Source organism: Equus caballus, chromosome 1 (genome assembly GCF_041296265.1).
Source record: "Equus caballus isolate H_3958 breed thoroughbred chromosome 1, TB-T2T, whole genome shotgun sequence".
NCBI classification, from domain to species: Eukaryota; Metazoa; Chordata; class Mammalia; order Perissodactyla; family Equidae; genus Equus; species Equus caballus.
Genome location: NC_091684.1, coordinates 41,534,037 through 41,556,482, shown reverse-complemented (window position 1 = coordinate 41,556,482; position 22,446 = coordinate 41,534,037). Strand labels below are relative to the sequence as shown.

The 22,446-nt window shown below is 38.0% G+C and overlaps 1 protein-coding gene across 1 annotated transcript in view; it reads right to left on the bottom strand.

Moving 5' to 3' along the window:
- The window catches only part of ATAD1 (ATPase family AAA domain containing 1), a 52,728-nt gene extending 41,470 nt beyond the window's left edge, over nt 1-11,258 (bottom strand). Inside the window, exons 1-2 of the mRNA XM_001503193.6 lie at nt 10,735-11,258; nt 6,992-7,166 (exon numbers count right to left, since the gene is read on the bottom strand). Coding sequence (XP_001503243.3) covers nt 6,992-7,153 — 162 coding nt within the window. The 5' untranslated portion in view covers nt 7,154-7,166; nt 10,735-11,258. The remainder of the gene's footprint in view (nt 1-6,991; nt 7,167-10,734) is intronic.
- Between the last annotated feature and the right edge of the window lie 11,188 nt (nt 11,259-22,446).

The following is a 22,446-nucleotide window of genomic DNA, read 5'->3' as shown; positions in this document are numbered from 1 at the left end:
AACTAAAAGAATAAAGTACCTAGGAATAAATTTCACCAAGGAGGTGAAGGACTTATACAATGAATACTGTAAGACATTACTGAAAGAAATTGACAATGACATAGAGAGATGGAAAGAGATTCCACGCACATGGATTGGAAGAAGAAACACAGCTAAAATGTCTGTATTACCAAAGCAATCTACAGATTCAATGAATGCAATCCCAATCAGAATCCCAATGACATTCTTCAAGGAAATACAACAAACAATCCTAAAATTCATATGGGCAACCAAAGACCCCGAATTGTTAAGGCAATCCTGAGAAAAAAGAACAAAGCTTGGAGGTATCACAATCCCTGACTTCAAAAGGTACTACAAAGCCATAGTGATCAAAACGGCATGGTACTGGTACAAAAACAGGCACACAGATCAATGGAACAGAACTGAAAGCCCAGAAATAAAACTGTACATCTACGGACAGCTAATCTTCCACAAAGGTGCCAGGAACACACAATGGAGAAAAGACCATCTCTTCAATAAACGGTGTTGGGAAAACTGGACAGCCATGCAAAAGAATGAAGGTAGACCATTATCTCACACATACACAAAAATAAACTCAAAATGGATCAAAGACTTGAAGATAAGTCCTGAAACCATAAAACTCATGGAAGATAATATAGGTAGTACACTCTTTGACATCAAACTAAAAAGGATCTTTTCAAATACCATGTCTTCTCAGATAAGGGAAACGAAAGACAAAATAAACAAGTGGGAGTTCATCAGACTGAAGAGCTTCTGCAAGGCAAAAGAAACCAGAACCAAAACAAAGAGACAACCCACCAACTGGGAGAAAATATTTGCAAATCATTTATGTGACATGGGGTTAATCTCCATAATATATATGGAACTCACACAACTGAACAATAAAAAACCAAACAGCCCGATCAAAAAACGGGCAGAGGATATGAACATTTTTCCAAAGAAGATATACAGATGGCCAATAAACATATGAAAAGATGTTCAACATCACTAAGCATCAGGGAAAAGCAAATCAAAATTACACTAAGATACCACCTTACCCCTGTTAAAAAAATGTTGGAGAGGGCGTAGAGAAAAGGGAACCCTCACCCACTGCTGGTGGGAATGCAAACTAGTGCAGCCACTACGGAAAACAGTATGGAGATTCCTCAAAAGACTAAAAATAGAACTACCATATGACCCAGCTATCCCACTAATGAGTGTCTACCCAAACAACTTGAAATCAACAATCCAAAGTAACATATGGAGCCCTGTGTTCATTGCAGCACTATACACAATAGCCAAGACATGGAAACAATCCAAGTGCCCATTTACTGATGAGTGGATAAAGAAGATGTGGTATATATATACAATGGAATACTACTCAGCCATAAAAAAAGACAAAACCATCCCATTTGCAACAACATGGATGGACCTGGAGGGAATTAGCCAGGCTGAGAAAGACAAACACCAGGTGATTTCACTCCTATGTGGAATATAAACACACACATGGACAAAGAAAACAGCTCAGTGGTTACCAGGGGGAGTGGGGTGGGCACAGAGGGTGAAGAGGAGCACTTATATGGTGACAATCAAGAAATAATGTACAACTGAAATTTCACAATGATGTAAACTTTTATGAACTCAAAAAACCCCCCAGAAATGATATATATGTGACATGATAATGGTGTTAGCTAATAGTACTGCAGTAATCACACTACAATATGTTAAGTGTATCAAACTAACACATTGTACACGTTAAACTTATAGAATGTTATACATCAATTATATCTCAATTTATAAAAAAGATAATGGTAATGGTTGCACAACACTGTAAATGTAATTAATGCCACTGAATTGTACACTTGAAATGTTTAAAATGGCAAATTTTATGTTATATATATGCTACCACAATAAAAAAAAATTTTTAAAGGACAAAAAAAGGTTAAAAGAAGTGACAACAACAGGCTCCTTTGACTTGCTCCCAATCATAAATGAAATGCTTTCAATTTTTTACCATGAAGTATGTTTCCTGTAATAAAATCATTTTACTAGGTTAAAGACATTATCTTCTATTCCTATTTTACTAAGAGCTCTTCTAAAAACCAAGAATGAATGTTTAATTTTAACAAAAGCTTTTTCCGCATTTATTGAGATAATCATAGTTTTGTCCTTTAATCTGTCAATACAGAACATTATATTTATTTTTTACCCGCAAATGAAGCCAGTCTTTAATTCGCGGGATAAATCCAACTGGTCATATCTTATTTTTTTAATACGCTGCTGAATTCAGCTTGCTAATATTTTGTTTAAGATTTTACATTCATTTACACATGAGATAAATTACAGCCCATTACAAATTTTGGAATTGTTGTTATGCTACCCTCATAAAATGGTTTGGTGAGTGTTACCTCTTTTTCTACACTCTGACTTAATGTTGCTAGAATTTGCCAGTAAAATTCCATGGGCCTAAAATTTTCTTTATGGAAGTATATTTCCAATATTAATTTATTTCATAGTATGGGACTAATTATGCATGTATTCTAATTCTTAGATCAGCTACACTAATTCATATTTTTCTAAGAGTTTGTCCATATCATCTAGGTTTTCAAATTTATTGACATAATTATTGTCCTTACTTTTTTTTTTTTTTAAAGATTTTTCTTTTATTTTTTCCTTTTTCTCCCCAAAGCCCCCCGGTACATAGTTGTGTATTCTTCGTTGTGGGTTCTTCTAGTTGTGGCTTGTGGGATGCTGCCTCAGCGTGGTCTGATGAGCAGTGTCATGTCCGCGCCCAGGATTCGAACTAACGAAACACTGGGCCGCCTGCAGTGGAGCGCGCGAACGTAACCACTTGGCCACGGGGCCAGCCCTAACTGTCCTTACTTTTAACGTCTCATTTATCTTTCCTGGTAATATTTATTGGCAGCTTCATTTTTTTCTTGATTGGTTTTACAAAAGTGTCAATTTTCTTAGCTTTTTCAAATACCCAACTTTTAGTTTTACTGATTTTCTCTATTGTGTATTCATTTCCTATATTTCTCTTCTCTATTGTACATTGTTTTCTATGAATTTATCTTATCTTTATTATGTTCATTCTTTCATTATCTATGGGTTTATTGTTAAAAATCTTTCATCCAGCTTAAATTGGATACTTATTTTACTAAATTTCTACCTTCTTTTCTAATGTAGACTTAAGACTATCAATTTCTCTCGAAATACTACCTAATATTTTAGCTTTAACTCAATTACAAATATTTTCTAATTTCCATTGTGTTTTCTTTTACCTAGGAGTTATTTAGAAACGTTTCCTATTTTCCAAACTTACTGGATGTTTCTAATGATCCCCTCTGTACTGCACTATAGCCAGGGAAGGTAATAAATATGCTGCCAGTACTGTGAAACTTGAGATTTGCTTTATATCTAGCATTTGATTCAATTTCACAAATCTTACATGTGTGCTTGAGATATGTACTCTGCATTTGTTTTGGGTACAATATACTATACAAGGCCACTAGATAAAGCTTGTTATTTGTTTAAATCTTCCACATCCTTACTGATTTTTAAAAAATGTTTCATCTACCAATTATTGAAAGAAACGTTAAAAATCTCCCACCATCATGATGGATATGTTATTTCTCCCTGTAGTTCTATCAATTTTTTGCTTTATATATTTTTGAGGCTACATTAATAGATGCACATAAATACAGAAATGTTGTATTTCCTGGTGAATTGAATCTTTAATCATTCTGTAATGAACCTCATTTCCTCTAATAATATTGTTGCCTTAAAGTTTACTTTTGTTCAACCAGCTTTCTCTTTGTATTTGTACTGTATATGCATTTATCATCCTTTTATTTTCAAACTTTCTGTTATCTACACTTTATATGCGTCACTTCAACTAGTATATGGCTTAAATTTCTCTTTTTAAACCATTCATATAGCTTTGTCTTTAGCTGAATTACTTACACAGGGCGTACTCTTTTGGGGTCAAAGATTTATGGGAGTACAGTCTGAAACTTTCTACCTTGGATTGGTCCTGTGCTTTGTATCCTAAGCTCTTTTGGGTCTTTAGGTTCAGCAAATTCTCCCAATGTGAAAGCTGGCCATCAAGCTCATCTTTCTGAATATTTGCTGTAAGTTTTTAATCTGAATTTCTTACTCGCTCATGAATGCCTTTAAGAAGATTTGAAAAAATATTTTATCTAGATTGTTTAGTTGTTTTCAGCAGGAAGGTCAGTCCGGGTAACTAATTACCCATACTGACCTATACATTCTCCACTGGCTTCACATCATCTTCCCAGTCGCTAAATGAAGGCTTACTCTTCAGCCTACTATTTATGATGTTTTGTAAGATCTCCTTTACAGACCTCATTACTGTCAACACAGTCCATCTATCAAGTGACAATTACATAAGAAGCTCTCAGTAAATATCTGAATGTATATATCTTGATGGTTGTAAGAGGAAAGTGGAGGAGTGGTTTGGAGACAACTCCACAAATGATACATATCTACACGGGAATAACCCTGGGGCAGCCCAGTGAGACTCACTACTCTAATGAGTCCAACTACTTATGAGCATCTGATGAAGAACCTCTAAAGACTGACTTTTTTTCTGAGATTTAGATTCACAATTTCAACTGCTGGTTGAACATTTGCCTCTAGATTCCTACCATCAACACAAACTCAATATGCCCAAATCAAATGTCATCTTTTCCATAACCCTGCTCTATCTACCAGTTCCTAAACCTCTATAACAGACACTATGAGTCTTTGAGGACTCCAGACAAATTTTGGATTCATTCGTAAGACGTCCTTTTTCTTTTCCCATCTCATCACACAGTCCTTCCAGTATTCATTCTTATTAGTCTATTTCCCCCTTTCCACTCCTTTTGTCAAAGGACTTATTCTAGGTCTTTGCCAGGACTATAGCAGTCGATAATCAAGGGATCTTGCTTTCAGTCTAACTGACTGCAATTCCTGCTATATATTACTGTAGGGAAATTATCCTTAAAACATTGCTTTGCACAGCACCCACCTACTTAAAAATCTTTAATGGTTTACCACTCCCTATACAGAAGACGTCAACTGGCCAATAGCATATTTCAATAGTTGGCCAGGGAAGCAAGGAAGGAAAAGAGGCAGAAAAACAGAGAAGCTATAGCCCTGGGGCCAAGCAAAAAGCATGCCTCCTTCTCAGTTGATGATGGACTTCTCAAATGCTGAGCATTTCTTATCAGCCTCTATCCACTGACCAAAACATTAAAAGGACTGAGTAAGGAAAAAAGTAGAGCTCTGTTCTTTAACTTTATACTCTGGGTCCATTTAGTCCTTTACCTCCCCTCCTTCCAGGTTCTCCTAGTTAGTTGCATAAACTCTCTATCCCAACATGACTAGTCTATTTACGGTTCCTTTAACAGGTCTTATTATTCCTACACCCACCATGACTCTGTTTATGATTTTCTTTCTACTTAAAATTGTCCTTGCCTATTCTAGAGGCCAAGCTTTTTCATGAAGCCATCCTCAACTGCCTCAATTATTAGTGAATGTTTCCCCTAAATGCCATAGTTTCTATCTATACAACTCATTAGGCAATTAGGATATGGTACTTACTATTATAATTTATATTATCACGGACAAGTCTTTTCTCCCTACCATGGGCACTATGAGGACAGACAGGGTGCCTAATACTTCATAGACCTGATATTTAGAACAATACAATACACAGAGTTTTCAGTAAAAGGTTAATGATAACAATCCATTAAAACATTACTTAAATATCTATATTTGGCTTTCTCCATGTCTTCTGTATGTGTGTTCTAGGGGCTCGTAAATGCCAAGAAAATAAATGACAAAAATTCCCTGTTTAAAAGTCATATCTCTGCTTTTAAAAATTCTGAAAATCTTACTTATCAATATTTTGACCTCAGACTGACTCTCATGATTCAGGTGGGGGGGAAAGCTGCACTTCGGGGGACACACGGATATACTCTAATTTTTTAAAAACCAAACCAGTCATAATTCCTGAGAGTAAACTGATTTGATATTATGAATTGATTGATATGATGACATAATTTAGACCTTGAGTCAACTATTTTACAATCAAAATCAAAGAACAAACTCACAATTCCAAATTGCTTTTCATATATATACAGAAAGCAGTATTTATGAAACTGTGGTTTTCACTGATTTAAGAGCTATGCATAACACTGTAAAACAGTCACTTATTTATATCCCAATTTCCCAAACTAGCCTACAGCATTCTGAAAGAACAAAATTTATTCATCTTTCATCCTTAGCACCAAGCATTTGCTAGGAGCTCAATAAATGTTTACTAAATGCATCAATGTCACAACTCACAGAAGAAATCCAAAATTCCATGAATATGAACATCTTGTCCTCAAACAGCAAGAAAAATCTGAAGGATTCCTATAAGGCTTATATTTTTTTGAGAAAGAATAAAAACCAAAAAAAATACATCATCCTAATAAGGAAATGATCACAAAGGGAAGTAGCTGAAAAAATAAAAACTAAAACTTATATTAATAATAACATCTTTTAGCAATTCTTTAATTAGAAATTAGTGTAGTTTGCAAGTCTAAAACTGACAGATTGTCAGTATTATCCACATTTCAAATGTCATACAAAGCAAAATACCTTTACTGAAGACACATTTTTTGGTTTACAGTCTCTCGAAAAACTTTACCTAGATTCCTTCATTTATAAGCTGACAAAAATATTCTAATGAGGATGTTTACAAAAAAATACTGTAATATTTTTATTCTTCATTTTTTCTTCTGATAAGTTGCTTACATAGTCAAAAAGGATTTGAGAAACAAATACTCTTTTAGGAATAATGAAATATGACAAAAATACATCTTCATGTGGGTCTTATAGAACTTCTCACTAATTTATAATTCTACTATATCCTTAGTTTTATAGAAAAATATTTGCTGGCTACAAGAAAAATGATCCTCAAATATTTTAACCATACCTGTTTCTGAGCTTCTACTTTTTGCTTTCTGGTTGGATCAATTGCATCTACCATCCATTTGATTGTAAAGTATGTTACTGCACCAAATAGTGTCAAACGAAAAATCAAACCAACAACTTCATTCCGACTCAAGGGACGAGAAAAGGCTTCAGCATGTACCATGTTGATTGTTAACCTTAAAAAACAAACAGAAATGTCACAAGGTAATAACTAGATTCATTAAAACTGAGAGATTGATAATTAGCTTAAACTAAGCACGAAAAACTAACTTCTAGTCAAATTCAACATGACCTACCTTAAAAAAGTGCTTTAGTCTAAGGAGAAATAGATTTTTAAATGTTAAATAAACAAACACATTTTAAGCTCCCCTTGGAAACTGAAGAAACAAATCAGAAACCGTTTATTTATGGGAATTCTTAATGAACTTTTCTAAAAGCTCATATAATTTAAGTAGAGAATAATTCTATTTGAAAAACGCAGTATACACCTTAAGGTATTTACTCATTTAAACAGCTTTTAAGTAACTATTTCAGAGAATCTAGAAAAACAATGACAATAACACCAATCCAATGGAAGAAAGGTAGCCCAACAATGAAATACTTTACTAATGTGATGGTAAGAATTTCTTCTATTAAGTGTAATGTATACCAGGCAATTTTTGAGTGAAATTCAAACTGTGAACTGACTTGCTTTTTCCTCATACTTACTTTTAAAGGTTTTCAAGGCCTGTTTAAATTTTAACATAACATTTTCCCAATTAACAAGTAACATTAAAATTTTTTTACAACATCCTATTGTTTCCAACCCAGCTAAATATGAAGCAATAGAATCTTCAAAAATTTTTGAACCACAATACAGTACTCACCCAAGATAAAGAAGAAAAAAAGGAGGGAAAGTGCCTATTTTAGATATATCTGTGAGCAGCTACACTGATCACAGCTACGCTTGCAGGAGGCATGCAGACCCCTGTCAAAGACAATAACTACCCAGAAGAATAAGCTTGTGAGAGATGATGTGCTTATCACATTTTGGGAGACAGGATCTCAGCTTCAAATAATGCCATTATACTCTCAGCACAGAACTGTGCTGAGTGCTACGCAATATGAAGAAAAGAGAGTATCTATGTTGCACTCATGTGAAAAGAAATAAATCAGAATTGGTACAGATAGCTCTGTAACAGGTAAAAATCAGGTTCTGCATATTAACATCCCTGGTCCTTCCAGCTCTAAAATCGTTTCTCTTCTCACTACTACTACTCAGAGATCCTCTTCAATTTCCTCTCACTGGAATAGCTCCAACAATTTTTAAATTCCTCTTAGATATCTCCCCTCCACTCAAGAGTATATACTCCTCCCTAACAAAAAGACCCCAAAGCTTTCCCTTTATTTACAGAATTTCCAAGCAATGACTATCCCAATCTAGCCCCAAAGAGTAACTTCTAAGCATTTTACTTCTCACAACTTCTCAATAGGAACTCTCAATAGCTGGAGTCACTGGCATCTGAAAATGCCATGTGTATTTCCCCTCCAGCAAAGTTGTGTGGTACCCTGGATGGGCCATTTCTCCCCATTCATCTAGGATTAATCAAATTCTACCCAAACTTCAAAAACCAACTTTACCTGCTCCATGAAGGCTTTAAATCATACAAATCCTCTATATTATTCATTTGGCCCTATTATTGAACTTATGTGATATGAATTCTACTCAACTAGAGTTTAAATCCTTATAAACAGAATTTATATCTTACCCATCTTTATAACTGTCATACAAAAGACAGGCTATTCAATAATGAGGTGTTCAACAGATAAACTGCAACTGCAGAAAACCTTCCATTCAATCATTCCAGCAGAACTGATGGCAGACTTCTGAATGACTTCCAAAAGAAAAGTCAAGGGTTCCACACTTCTCCACTGCTAGGGGCCATTCACTTCACAACAGTACATTATTTAACTTAAACTTAACAATTAAATAATAGTAAGCCTTCACTTCATTTCAGAAACTTTGGCCTAGGGACATTAAGTGATCGAATTCATACAAAAAAGCACTTGCTGAACATGTGCATATAATGTCTATCATATACTAAGCAAACAATAATGGCTAAGATACAATTACTTTAGTCAAGGAATGCACAGTTTGGTTATTATACTAATTATATTTTTAACATATAGGGAGAAGCCACCTAATTAAAATCTCTCCTCATGCAACAAAGCAAGGTGTGCTTTCTTCCATCAGCGTGAATTCCTAAAGATGGGTTAACAATATTGGAACCTCTTATAGGAAGTTAAAAATTGACTTTAGCCTTTATTCCAACAGAGCGAATTTGGAAATGCAGTTGGGATATGTGGTATTATCATGTGGTATCTATTATTCATAGATGAAAATAAACCAATAAGCAAAATAAGGGTCTTATTTAGTCTGTGAAAACTAGTGATATTCGAATAAAACGTTTTCATTGATTGAAAGTTTGAGTTAGTAGTGATAAAACTGCCATCTACTGGATGCTCACTGAACTACCTGAACAACTAGGGCTGATAACTATCTGTACATCCCAGTAAACAAGACAATAATTTTTAAGCCTATAAAAATACCAAGACACAAAACCTCTGTTGACTATATATTTTTCTATACTTAAATTATTAACCGTAATACAGTACTCCAGACCTGTCGCCACTTCTAAAACAGTAGTCCATCTTTTAAATTGACTTCAAAATCCTGAAATGAAACTGAAACTTCTACTTGTAGGTTGTAATTGTATATACTTTATTGTACACTCATCTGTCATTCATTTGACATTGATACACCCACCATGTAAGGCCGTTAGAGTAACAATACCATTAGAGCAGAATATGCAATAAAGGCTGCATGTGCATACAATAGTAGGGAACGTATTTTAATTCTGCATAAACATTAGGATCAACAAAATAAATATACATATGTACATAAACATAGATGGTGCTACGTACAACTAAGAAATATCGCGAAACACTGTAATTCAGCGTTATCTGTCAGGCAAACATGATACCAGCTAGTTTCATTTTAAAGAGATGTCCATTTCAGGGTAGAAAACTTTGAACTCGTACTACTCAATGAGCAATTTACTGACAGGTTAAGCGCAGAGAGTACAGTGTTCATATATAGTATTTCTCTCTTAATTCACTGCAATGTTTTGCAAAGTTTTTCTCAATCCCAAAGTCCCAGTTTCGCAGACATTAAGGCCCTATGAACACAGCCTATAACAGGCCTCCCAACCTTCACATAAAGGACAGGTTATTATTAACATCACTATCCTTGCGAAAGCGTGCCCAGGCCTGAAGAACAAGCTCAGCTTTTGCACTAAGCGGTAGCAGGGCCTGTGCGACAGTCAGACCCGGTTCAATACAGACCCCTTCGCCTAGGACCCTGGTTCTGGGGTCGCCTGGGGCGACCACAAACCCCCGCAGTGACCTGGCTGCCTCTACAGATTCCCTCGGAAACGGCATAACTCATGAAGGCAGAGCCAACGGTGACCGAAGGGACTAGGCCGGGCCGGGCCGGAAGCCAAGGCGAGGCCCGGGACGCCCTTGGAGATTAATCCGCTGTATAGCAAGGGCTGCGGGAAGCTGAGGGGCAGCACGGAGGCAGAGCGTGGGAGGAAAGAGAGGTGACCTTTCCTGCTCAGCTTTCCAAATCCAAGCTGGTCCCTAAAGAAGCTCAGCGGGACCCGACAACCATGCCACAGGGACCAGCAAGAACTTGCAACTCACCTGGGAGCAGAAAGAGCGGCAGCAGGAGCTCCTAGCCAGCCTCACACAGGAAGCAAACGCTGCCTGGGGAGATCGCTTCCGGAGGAGCCGCGGCCCGCCCCCTCGCAGCCAGCGTGCGCGGCCCGCGGCCGTGGGCGCGCAGAGGGCGCATTTCCGGGTCTTAGGACAGATTCGGGGAGTGGGCGGGAGCGAGGCTGCGCGCCGGATGCTTCACCTGCTGTGTGCCGGACTGAGGCTTTCCGCGAAGCCGCTGTTTGCCCGCAGCTTTCGCCAGGGCTCTGAGTTTAGCTACTGAATCTCGGAGATGGAAATAGGGCAGGCCTCTCTCTATAAAGTACCTGCCGTGCTTGCGGGCTCCGGGTGCAACACTGACAAGTCGGGGAGCCTTTTTGAGAGCGCAAAGAAATGCTCTGTGTCCCCCGCAAAGACGTTCTCTCTTGACTCTTTGCTTGATCTCTACTCCCGCCTCTCACCCCCTCAGGCTCCCGGTGCGAACCCGCACGCTGCTGTTCTGTCTGTCCTTTAGCCAAAGCGCTGACGCGCATGGGCACCCCCCACCCTTCACCATCTGCCTTTCAGTTTCTGGGGTGAGCTTACCCTCCTCCCCCATCTCTGCTCTGACAAACACCTGGGGGTGGCGCCTGAAAATCCTTAAGCGAAACGACTCTGCAGCCCACCCAGGCAGGCCCGGTAGTCAGGACGGAATAGGACATCTGGTAACAGGTTTTGCATTTCGGTGACTTCCCTTTTTCTTTTACCTCTTCCCCTTTCCAGAATGAGAGACGTGACACAAGAAGTCCCAAGGGGCCACACTTGAAAGCCAGTGCCTCCTGAGCACACAGACTGCCAGGGGGCGAGATGACATTAGACACTGTCCCCAGATATAAGAAGCATCACTTCCTTCAGATAGAGGCTGTGAGACTATGAAGTAATGAGACAGTTCCTCTCCCCACCGTCCTTGGGAAGGCAGTTTGTGCCTTTCTGCTTTAGGCATCATCTTTGATGGGTAAAAGTTTGCAGCCTGACTGTTGGATTTAGTGAATGCTACCGTTGTTAGAAACTTATGATATTGTAGTGAGGGTAATAGCTATGGTTAATTGAATGTCTACTAGGTGTCAAGCAATGTGTTTCTATGTGGTTCAAATTTAAAATCTAAATTCCTCAAACCCCCCCACCCCCCCCCAGTTCTCTAAAATAGCCATTATTTTCTCCCTTTTTATAGATAAGCAAATCTTAAAGCCTAGAAAAAGAAACTTTCCTAAATTCATATACCTGATAAGTGCAAAATTTCATTGGAACCTAAATCTACTTCAAAACGTGCACTTTACATTTTCTCTTTGAAACAGTAATTTCATTCCAGTTAAATTTAAAAATCTACTTGATGGAGGTAAGGCCATGAAATGACAAAATCATAAGGCTTTAAAGGGTAAGGATGGGATGACGAGATGCATGAATGTTTAAAAACTATGATTGGGTTCATTGACAAGAATCAAAATGGAATTTAATACTGTAAGTGGCTCATGTTTTACATCCATGTCTTTCTGGCTATGTATATGTGTACATTCATAATATAATTTTTAAAAAAGTTGTTATGAAGCTAGCTTTGGGAATACTAGACTGATTATTTAGAGAAAGAGATAAAACTTTGAGAAGAACAGGATGGTTATGAGACCAGGACAATGTTTACAAAAAAACACAAGTCTTAGCAGTCTTAGAAGATTCTCCACAGGGTCCCTCAGGATGATCCTCAATCTGAGTCATTGCTTAGGATGCTCATTGGAACATACCTTGGCAGAGGTAAAAGGTGGAGGTTACTGAAGGAAAGAACTTTAGGTTTTGGGGCCCACTAGGGTAATCACATCTACTGATATGGAAAATGAGCTGAGGAATGCAAGATGGCAATGGATTTCCATCATTCACTGAGTGAAACTGGGTCACTTAAGAACCTCACCTGCCTTACTCTAAGTACCAGGGTGACCAACCGACCCAGTTTGTCTGACATTAAGGGGATATTGGGGACATAGGATTTTCAATGCTAAAAGAGGGAAAGTCTCAGGCAAACCATGAGGAGTAGGTCACTCTACTAGGGACCTTCTAAGTGAACTCTAGAATGAGGTAGAGCTCTCCATATGGTTGCATCTAGTCTCAATTCGTCTGCCTAATACCTGAGGAATGACTGCACAGGAAAGGAAATTGTTGGATACGGTAATCAAGACTGACCGTAAAGAGTCTACATGCCCCCAAATAAATGTGGCTTGCTCATCCTTTTTTGAATGGTTTTACTATAAACCAAGTGCCTATATTTATACCTTTTGAACCTAATTTTCATTTAGCAAATCCTTAGGAAGCCTCCTATGTCCAGGCCTGAAGACATCAAATTACTGCCTTCCCACATGTCATGCTCGCTCATTTCCAGCAATCACTAAATCAACTAGGTTCTTCCAGAATAGAGCCGAGTGAACATATGCTTTTCATCCCAGGATAGCTTTATATAATCCCTGGCAGCACAAAACACCATATTTGGCCCACAGTAGGGGCTCAATAAATAATTCATTATGTGTAATATTAATCAGGAAATTATAATAACAGATTTTTAAAAATAGACTTTCTAGGCCTTCCCTCTGTGATTGTTAGAATCAAGATATTAAAAATACTTATTGTATTTATTATAGAAAGGTTTTTTCTAACCAATACCTTATAAAACAGTTTATGGCAGTTCTCCCCACATGGAACTGAATTTTGTTTTGTTTTTGTTAGAGTTGGGGGGTGTGGTTAGTTTCCTCTGCAGCCAAGGTCAGTCAATGCACCAGACCCTGAAGGGAAGGGATTCCTTAGATTAGGGTTCTCAAATTTCGTTGTGCGTCTATTCTGTTGGACAACTTGGCAAAATGCAGATTCTCAAGTCCCAGCCTTAGAAGCTCCCACTTAATGGCTCTAGGTTTTGGCCCAGGGATTTGCATTTTGAGATGATTCGGATATAGGCAGTTTTGGGCCACACTTTGAGAAACTCTGCTTCACTCAGTGATGATTTTAGATGTATTTTTGCAAAAGTCTCTAATGCCCCAGTCCAAAAAAGCCGATCTGATCAGCTGAACCATTAAGCCAGCTGGCATATATCAAGAAATCAAAGCAAGGAAGCCCCATGATGAAATTTAGAATAAAATCTCTTTGGAAGGAAAAACAAATCTGAAATCTTTGGATAAGTAAACACAATAAACCTGATCCTATTCATTGCTTATTAGAAATGATTCACTTGACAGTGATTTAAAGAGCAGAACTCCAACAAATAGATAAAATTATATAGCAGTAATTATGCTAGTATAATAGTCACTTAGTAACCTTGGTTCTTTTTAAAATATTTCGTCAGAAAAGAATAACGTTAATTATTATTTTGACAAGTTAAGTTAAATAGAATGGGTGGAGAAAGAAAAGTAAAGCAAGAATATGAAGTTGTACCTGAAGCCATGAAAGCACTGAGAAAGACCAAGATTAAGTGCTTGAAGCTCCAATAGAAAGATAAGATGGAACCAAGGCAAAAGTAATGGAAAATTAAAATTTCAACAGATTGGAGGAGTGGAAAGATGAATTGATAGCTCCATTCTATAAAAAGCACAGAGAGCTAAAATACACAACTGTGAAGTTCAAAGAACATTTTGTTGTAAATCTAATTTTCATGTTTATATGTTTTTAAACTTTACACATTATTTAAAATGAGTATATATAAAATTGAGTGTATATGTAATTTCCTCATGTTATCAGAGTAGCACTAATCCACAAATAATCTTCAATTGCTACATAATCCTTTTTCTCGAGCACTACTGCCAACTGTGCATTTTTTTTGCAGTTTATGCTATCAAATGTTTTCTAGAACTTAGAAATTTATTTTAAACCCACGCTATTTTGTTGTTTAGCTTTAATATAGTACTGAAAATATACTGTTCAAGTGATACTATATGTGAATAACCAGGATTGGTTAAAACAAGGAATTGTTTGGGAAGATGTCTAACACTGTAGCCTCATTATCAAAAGTGTTGAGGAATAGATGAAAGAGTAATCTTCCTAGGATTCATTTGGGAGCTTCTTAAATGCTCTTCTGTGTGGTTTTTTAAATGAGAAAGGAGATGGGAGGCATAAGCTAAGAATAACAAAGATATGAATTATCAGCCAAAATAGGAGAAACAGTAGTTAAAACATTAATTCTCAATTCCTGTGACAGCAGATTGATAGATGAAGCATGAAACCAGACCAGATGCTGTGGTTTTCAGGATGCACTTGGCTTCCCGTCCTTTATAACCTGGAGCATTTTTTGCTGTAAGTAGGTCACTTGCTTGCTCTCATTTACCTGATTCTAGGAAAATGCCCTTGAAAGTATTTGGAAAATAATGTGTGCTGGTGCTTAATATTTTAAAAATTAAGATTACATAAACCCTTTTCCCCCCTCTGTTTCTCTATTACCCAGAATAACTTGTAACCTTGAAGCATATGTAAAACTAAAATGGACAAGAATTTGAGATCTTTTATTTTCTAAGCACAAATGCACTGAAATTTGAATCTGTTCTGTTAGCTCCCATAATTTACTGTGCTTAGCAATGGTGTAGTACTCATCTCACAGAATTAGAATTGGAGTTTAAGTTTCTGTGTTCTCCTATCAGATGTGAACTTCTCTTGGAAAGAGAATGCCCAGGACATAGGAGGAGCTCAACAAATATTTTAATTAATTGACTTTCCCCCCCAAATCTGACATATCTAATGGGACTCTTCAGGCTCCATTCCTGTAGATTTAACCTGACTGGGGTGGGGAGGGTGGGGGGAGAGGAAGGAAAGACAAAAGATTTAAAGACAGGACTCGTGGAATCAAACCATTTTACTGACCATAATTATATTATTCTCCTGTCTTAACAGGTCTGTTCCTGATGTGTCCAGAGACCAGTCCCATCAAAGTGAGTCTTGCTATCCATAAGGTTTGAGAACATGGACATTGTAGCCCAACAGACCTGGGTTTGAATGTGAGATCTGTTACTTAGTAGTTCTATGACTTTGGGCAAGTAATTAAGCTCCCTAGACTCAATTTTCTTATCTTTAGTGTGGGCACAATAACAGTACACATACCGTGGAGGTGCAGTGAGAATTAAATAAGACAATGTGAGTAAAGTGGTGAGCTCTATGCCTGGCACTTAGCAAGTGCTCAATAAACATGCTCTTCTACTACCTGGGATGATAGTTTCATTATACTATGAAGTGATCTTCTCGCATTTACAGAAGGCTGTAAGGACAAAGATTCCTTCATATCTCCTTAGTGTCTGCATGAAGACTCCACCTCTCAAGTTTTCCACCATGGCATCTTGTCTGAGAATGTTTATCTTCTCTGACTTGTGAAGAGGCCATGCCTCTTTGTCTCTTTGACCTCTTGGTTCCTTCATTCTTAATCTTAATATGCACCTCTGGCCGAGTGTTACTGATTAGCAGTCTATAAATCATTTAGGTTAGTTCTATAAAACCTATAAGATTCCATCTTTGTGACCCCTAGACAATTGAGTTTAAAATATTGATCAATCCATGAAAATAACTCTCTGGATATTTCTCAGTTCACTAAAGACCATCATTAATATTGGCTGTAGTTCCCATCTGTCTAATATGAGCCATTTATTGAGCCTATGGTCCTTGCTCTCATGGAGTTCTAAAGACTAACACATCTTATAAAAATGCACGTCCTCATAGAGCTATTGATATATATTTTTTAAAGCTAGAGGTTTATCCTATATTTCATCCGCATTCATTATTTTTGTAGGGAAAACTTCCTTACTCAGATTGCTGAGTGGGCTTTTTGCAAGGAAAAGAAATTAATTCAATGGATAAAAGTGAGATGCTGAAACAGATTAGAGATTTTAGAGGTCGATACTTTGCCTGTCTTATCTTTTCTTTGCCAACTACAACCTTCTTATTATCCCTGGGGACTATCATAATATCAGAGCTGCTATTCTTCATATAAAATTTAATTCAGTTGAGCACATCATGTTGTTAAAAATATTTACTATGTGCAACTCACGGAAATGCTCCTGAAATTGAGGGAATTTTACTGAGCAAAAGAAATGATATATTCTGTTCAGAAACTGAATGCATAGCTTCCAAAGGCAAAACTTGCTGATTTTAGATGTTAAGAGTGGGCTATCTACTAGACCTTCTTTCACTACAGAGAGGCCCAACAGTAGTGCCCTGGCAAGCTAACGTTAAAATTGCTCTCCCTGCGGCTGGCCTGGTGGCGCAGCAGTTAAGTTCACACGTTCTGCTTTGCCGGCCCAGCCCGGAGTTCCCCAGTTCGGATCCCAGCTGTGGACGTGGTGCCGCTTGGCAAGCCATGCTGTAGTAGGCATCCCACATATGGGGTGGAGGAGGATGTTAGCTCAGGGCCAGTCTTCCTCAGCAAAAAGAGAAAGATTGGCAGCAGATGTTAGCTCAGGGCTAATCTTCCTAAAAAAAAAAAAATTGATCCCTCTGCCTTTTTATTGTCAGTGTTTTGGAACCAGAAAAACAAAAACAGAAGGGTAAGAAAAAGAAAGCAAAGTCTGTAACTTGAGTTACAAAAGTGCAGGAAACAAGTATACTATCAGTGCTCAAAGTCCCATTCAACTTCAAAATAGTATACCTGATAGTTTCACAAACCTTTTCTACTTTTACTTTCTACTTTCTAGTCTCTGTTTATCAAGTTTAAATACTAGAACATTCTAAGAGCTTTGAATGCCTGAATAAGGCCCAGTGCCAGAGGTATGCCACACACCCATTTCTTTATGTCTTCTGAGTTCGCAGGTAAACAAGGGATCAGAAAAAGGGATAGTAAAGGAAAGGAGTCAAAGAGGTTGACTCCTCAACAGTGTTTTCTTCTTCATGGTGTTTTGCAAAAAGCTGAAAAGATTCTTTTTTTTTAGTATGCTTTTTTTGGTGAGGAAGATTGGCCCTGGGCTAACATCTGTTGCCAATCTTCCTCTTTTTTTTTCTCCCCAAAGCCTCAGTACATAGTTGTATATCCTAGTTGTAGGTCATTCTAACTTTTCTATGTGGGATGCCACCAAAGCATGGCTTGGTGAGTAGTGTGGAGGTTTGTGCCCAAGATCCGAACCGGTAAACCCAGGGCCACTGAAGCAGAGCATGCAAACTTAATCACTCAGGCACAGGGCCAGAGCCCATAACGATTCTTAACCAGCTGAAAGCATTAGAATTCTGTCTAGTTATTCTTGAACCTCTGGCTGGACAGTGTTCCTTCCACATTCTGATCCATCTTTCATTCAGTCCTTCTTATGCTAGATAAACTGGCTTTCCATAGTTTATTATCATGCTGTCCTCGTAGGCTAGTAAGGAGCCTCCCCCATCCCTTCCTTGGGACTCCTGGAAGTAAACAGGAAAACAATTTAAGTGAATGATGTCTAAAGCCATGAAATACAGTAAGTGTTTGAGGGGTTTTTGAGAAGGGAGAATGAATAATCATATTTCTTCACTTGAGTGAATCAAGGATTTCCAGCACACGAACTCACACTCATAAGCCAAAAGCAGAAGATAACTAAAAATCATCTGCAGGGATGGGGCTGGCCCCGTGGCCAAGTGGTTAAGTTCAGGCGCTCCACTGCAGGCGGCCCAATGTTTCGTTGGTTCGAATCCTGGGTGCGGACGTGGCACTGCTCATCAAGCCATGCTGAGGCAGCGTCCCACATGCCACAACTAGAAGGACCCACAATGAAGAATATACAACTATGTACCAAGGGGCTTTGGGGAGAAAAAGTAAAAAAATAAAATCTTAAAAAAAAAAACCTCTATGGGGGGACATTTCCTCCTCATTCCATAGGAAGATGGTGTTCATGACACGCCAATTTAATGTTCATCCCCAAATTCTGTTTCTGTACCCAATACAAGAAATTATTGCCAAGTACAAAGTGTTGGGTAGGTGAGGAACAAACACAGCCTCTGTCAAAATAGTTTGAAGCATGCAAGATGCAGATTATTGAGTATTTGAGAAATTCTAAATTATTAAAGACCTAAATGAGAGGGCGGGCTCTGTGACCTGTCACATGTCAGTTAGCCTTTCTGAGTTTCCTCCTCTGAAATTGGGATAGTTCTACCAACTTTATAATTTGATGATTCTGTGATTCATTCTGACCTGAATGTGGGAGAACTTTTGTTTGAATTTTCTCCCTCTTTGGAACCAACAAATGAATACTAAATTTGAACTCTAGGTTTGGTAGTATAGCTTAAAACATTAACTTATGAAGATTTCTAAGATTTGTGGTGTACTCTTCAACTGCTACTTGGCCAGTCATGGTTTTGTCACAATGTGGTTTCATATTTGTATGCCTAAATTTTAAAATCTGTGATCTCTGTGTATGTATGTATGGTTGAATTTAGTTCCTTTAAATCAAAGAACTTACCTACGGTTATCTCTGCCCTCCTCTCCACCCCTTTCCCAACCTTGTAGTCAGAGGGTGGAGAAAGAGGAGATCTGCTATTCTCTACCCTCTGGATATATGATGAGTGGAGGATGACAGTAGGAGACTGGGCCTAGAAAAGTCATGCCCTTCTTTTCTGGAAAGACCAAATGGCCACTGAGAATGTTGTGAAGGCTTGCAAAAATGATAGCAGTGAGAAAGCAAATACAAGAAAGCATTAAATATCAATTCAGTAAGGGTGCATCAAGAACTTTAAAAAAAGAAGTGTGGTTAATATAAAATAAACCCCATCTTCTCGAGCAGATCATGGCTTTCAGAATGTGAGCTCATGAACAACTGAGGGAAAAGATTCTTTTCTGCTTTATTATCAATTTTATTGTTTTATTCTCTTGTAAATTCCCTATTTTCTGTGAAACCTTGAAATTGCCAATGAAGGTTTTATCTAACGTGGCACTTTTCAGGAATATAACCATCACCACCCCCAGTTGGTGAGAGATTACTGTAACAAATTCTAAAAATGCTCACACAGATTCTCATGAATCATGTTTTAATTGAGAGTTAGCCAAAGAGGAAGAGTGGCGAGGTTGGGACATAGATTTATCTCTACTTATGTAGAGCTACTTTTATTAAGAGAAAAAAACATTTTACCTCTTTTTTTAAATCTCACTCTCTAGGAAGTAAATTCAGGAGTCAGAAACTCCATACGTGTTCTGCATAGTCCAATTTATTGTTAATTTCATTGTCTATTGACACACTGGGTGGTTTGTTATTTTGGAACACATCTGTCTCACAGAGGTAACAAACCAACATTAAGAAAGGTAAGATACATGCATCTTTTTCCTTGATAAAGACACCTGCTCCGGTGTTAGAGAATTGGTTATGGAAGATCTAGATATATATCTAGGAAGATCTAATTTCAAGGAATCACACTCTTTCAGAATTGAAAGGAATATTAAATATCATTGAATCTTCAACCAAAGGCAGTGTGGAATTGTAGAAAGAATGTGTGCTATGGAATTAGAGGACCTGGATCAAATCATAGCTTTGCTGCTTACTAGCTGTGTGTTTTGGGCTATTTATTTATTTATTTCTGAGGAAGATTCACCCTGAGCTAAGATCCGTGCCAGTCTTCCTCTATTGTTTAGTATATGGGCCTCCAGCACAGCATGGTCACTAACAGAGCAGTGTAGGTTCACACCTGGGAACTGAACCCAGGCCACCGAAGTGGAGTGCCCCGAACTTAACTACTAGGCTACTGGGGCTGGCTCTTGGGCAATTTATTTAACCTCTCTGGGCCTGAGTTTCCTCACCTATGCAGTGGAGATAGTGACTCCATTATAGGGTTGGTGAGAGGATTGAAGATAATGTATGTAAAGGATCTGGAACAGCCATCATAAGTATTTAGTAAATAATTGTGGTAGTTGTGATCATAACTGTCCTACCAACTGGTCATTAAAGTGACCATTCCCAGTGACATGGAATTAGTAACTGTTCAGGAAGCCCATCTCACATTTGGAGAGCTCTTCAGTGTTAGTTCTTCCTTTTACTGAGCCTAAGTCTTTTCCCCTATAACTTTTATACACTGTTCTCATTCTCGCCAGTGGAACTACACAGATTAAGTCTGTGTAACTTGATTAAGCGTGTAATCTAGAATGGAATATACGCTTTAAGGGTGGTGTGACCAATGTGGATACTATAGATTTATCAACACAATTTAGGGTCAAAATAACTTCCTTTTCCTGGCACCTACCCTTTTGATACCTATTGAATTTGCTGTTAATTAAAGCCTGTTCATCTTCTTCACTAGAGTTGTAGCCAAAGCTTGAGTCCCGCGTGCTGTGCCTGTCATAGTTTTGAGGGAGAGACTCAGGTACAGAAACTTACAATTAAATCTTTATCATATTGGTTAATAAACTGATAAAATTCCATCTGATTCATGCAAATACAATTTGAGTATTTAATTAGCTATGATGTCATGTGGCATACCTGTAAGGTAATGTAACTGACAAATGGACAAGAACTTAACTGCATTTTGTTCAACAAACACTTGTATAGCTTTTAATATGTGCCAGGCACTGTTCTAATTGCTTTACATATATTAACTCATTTAATTCTCACTCATAATAACCCTATGTAGAAGTACTATTATTATCCTCAGATAAGGAAACTGAGGCACAGAGAGGGTAAGTAATTTGTCTGAGGTCAAATGGCTAGTAAGTGGGGGCTGGCCCCGTGGCCGAGTGGTTAAGTTCGTGCGCTCTGCTGCAGGCGGCCCAGTGTTTCCTTAGTTCGAATCCTGGGCGCGGACACAGCACTGCTCATCAGACCACGCTGAGGCAGCGTCCCACATGCCACAACTAGAAGAACCCACAACGAAGAATACACAACTATGTACTGGGGGGCTTTGGGGAGAAAAAGGAAAAAATAAAATCTTAAAAAAAAAAAAAAAAAATGGCTAGTAAGTGGCAGAGCTAGGATTTGAACCAAGCTGTCTAGTTCCAGAGCCTGTGTTCATACTCATTATGTCCTGTTCTCAAACTTGTCAAAATTAAAAAAAATTCTGGGGGCTGGCCCAGTGGCGCAGCGGTTAAGTGCGCACATTCCGCTTTGGAAGCCCGGGGTTTGCCAGTTCGGATCCCGGGTGCGGACACGGCACCACTTGACAAGCCATGCTGTGGTAGGCATCCCATGTATAAAGTAGAGGAAGATGGGCACAGATGTTAGCTCAGGGCTAGTCTTCCTCAGCAAAAAGAGGAGGATTGGCAGCAGTTAGCTCAGGGCTAATCTTCCTCCAAATAAAAAAAAAAATTCTGTTACATGGGCTATTAGGGCTCCTTAAAAGCAAGAAAAGCATGATGAATTAGTACTCTTGGATCCACAACCTCTAAACTTTATAAAAGCACTATTAGAGAATATCTTTTGAGTTGCTTTGGATTTGATTTACGATAATACAAAATGTTGACTGGAAGCGATATTTAGCTCCATTCTCAGCAAGACTAGGTTTCTAATAATGTTTCATTTTATATTTCAACTATATAATTGAGAAGGAATTGATGAATGCCCCTGAATTTTGATCTTCTAATATGTACTTATTCTGATAAAAATTGTCTTTGAATATTAAAACAGCAATACATCATATTTGAGTTTTATCTTTGAATTAACATATGGTAAAATTGTGTGTGTATATGCATGTGTGTACAGTTCTAGGAGTTCTCATACAGTAGATTCATATAACCACCACCGAAATGAAGGTACATAACAGTTCCATTATCCTAAAAAC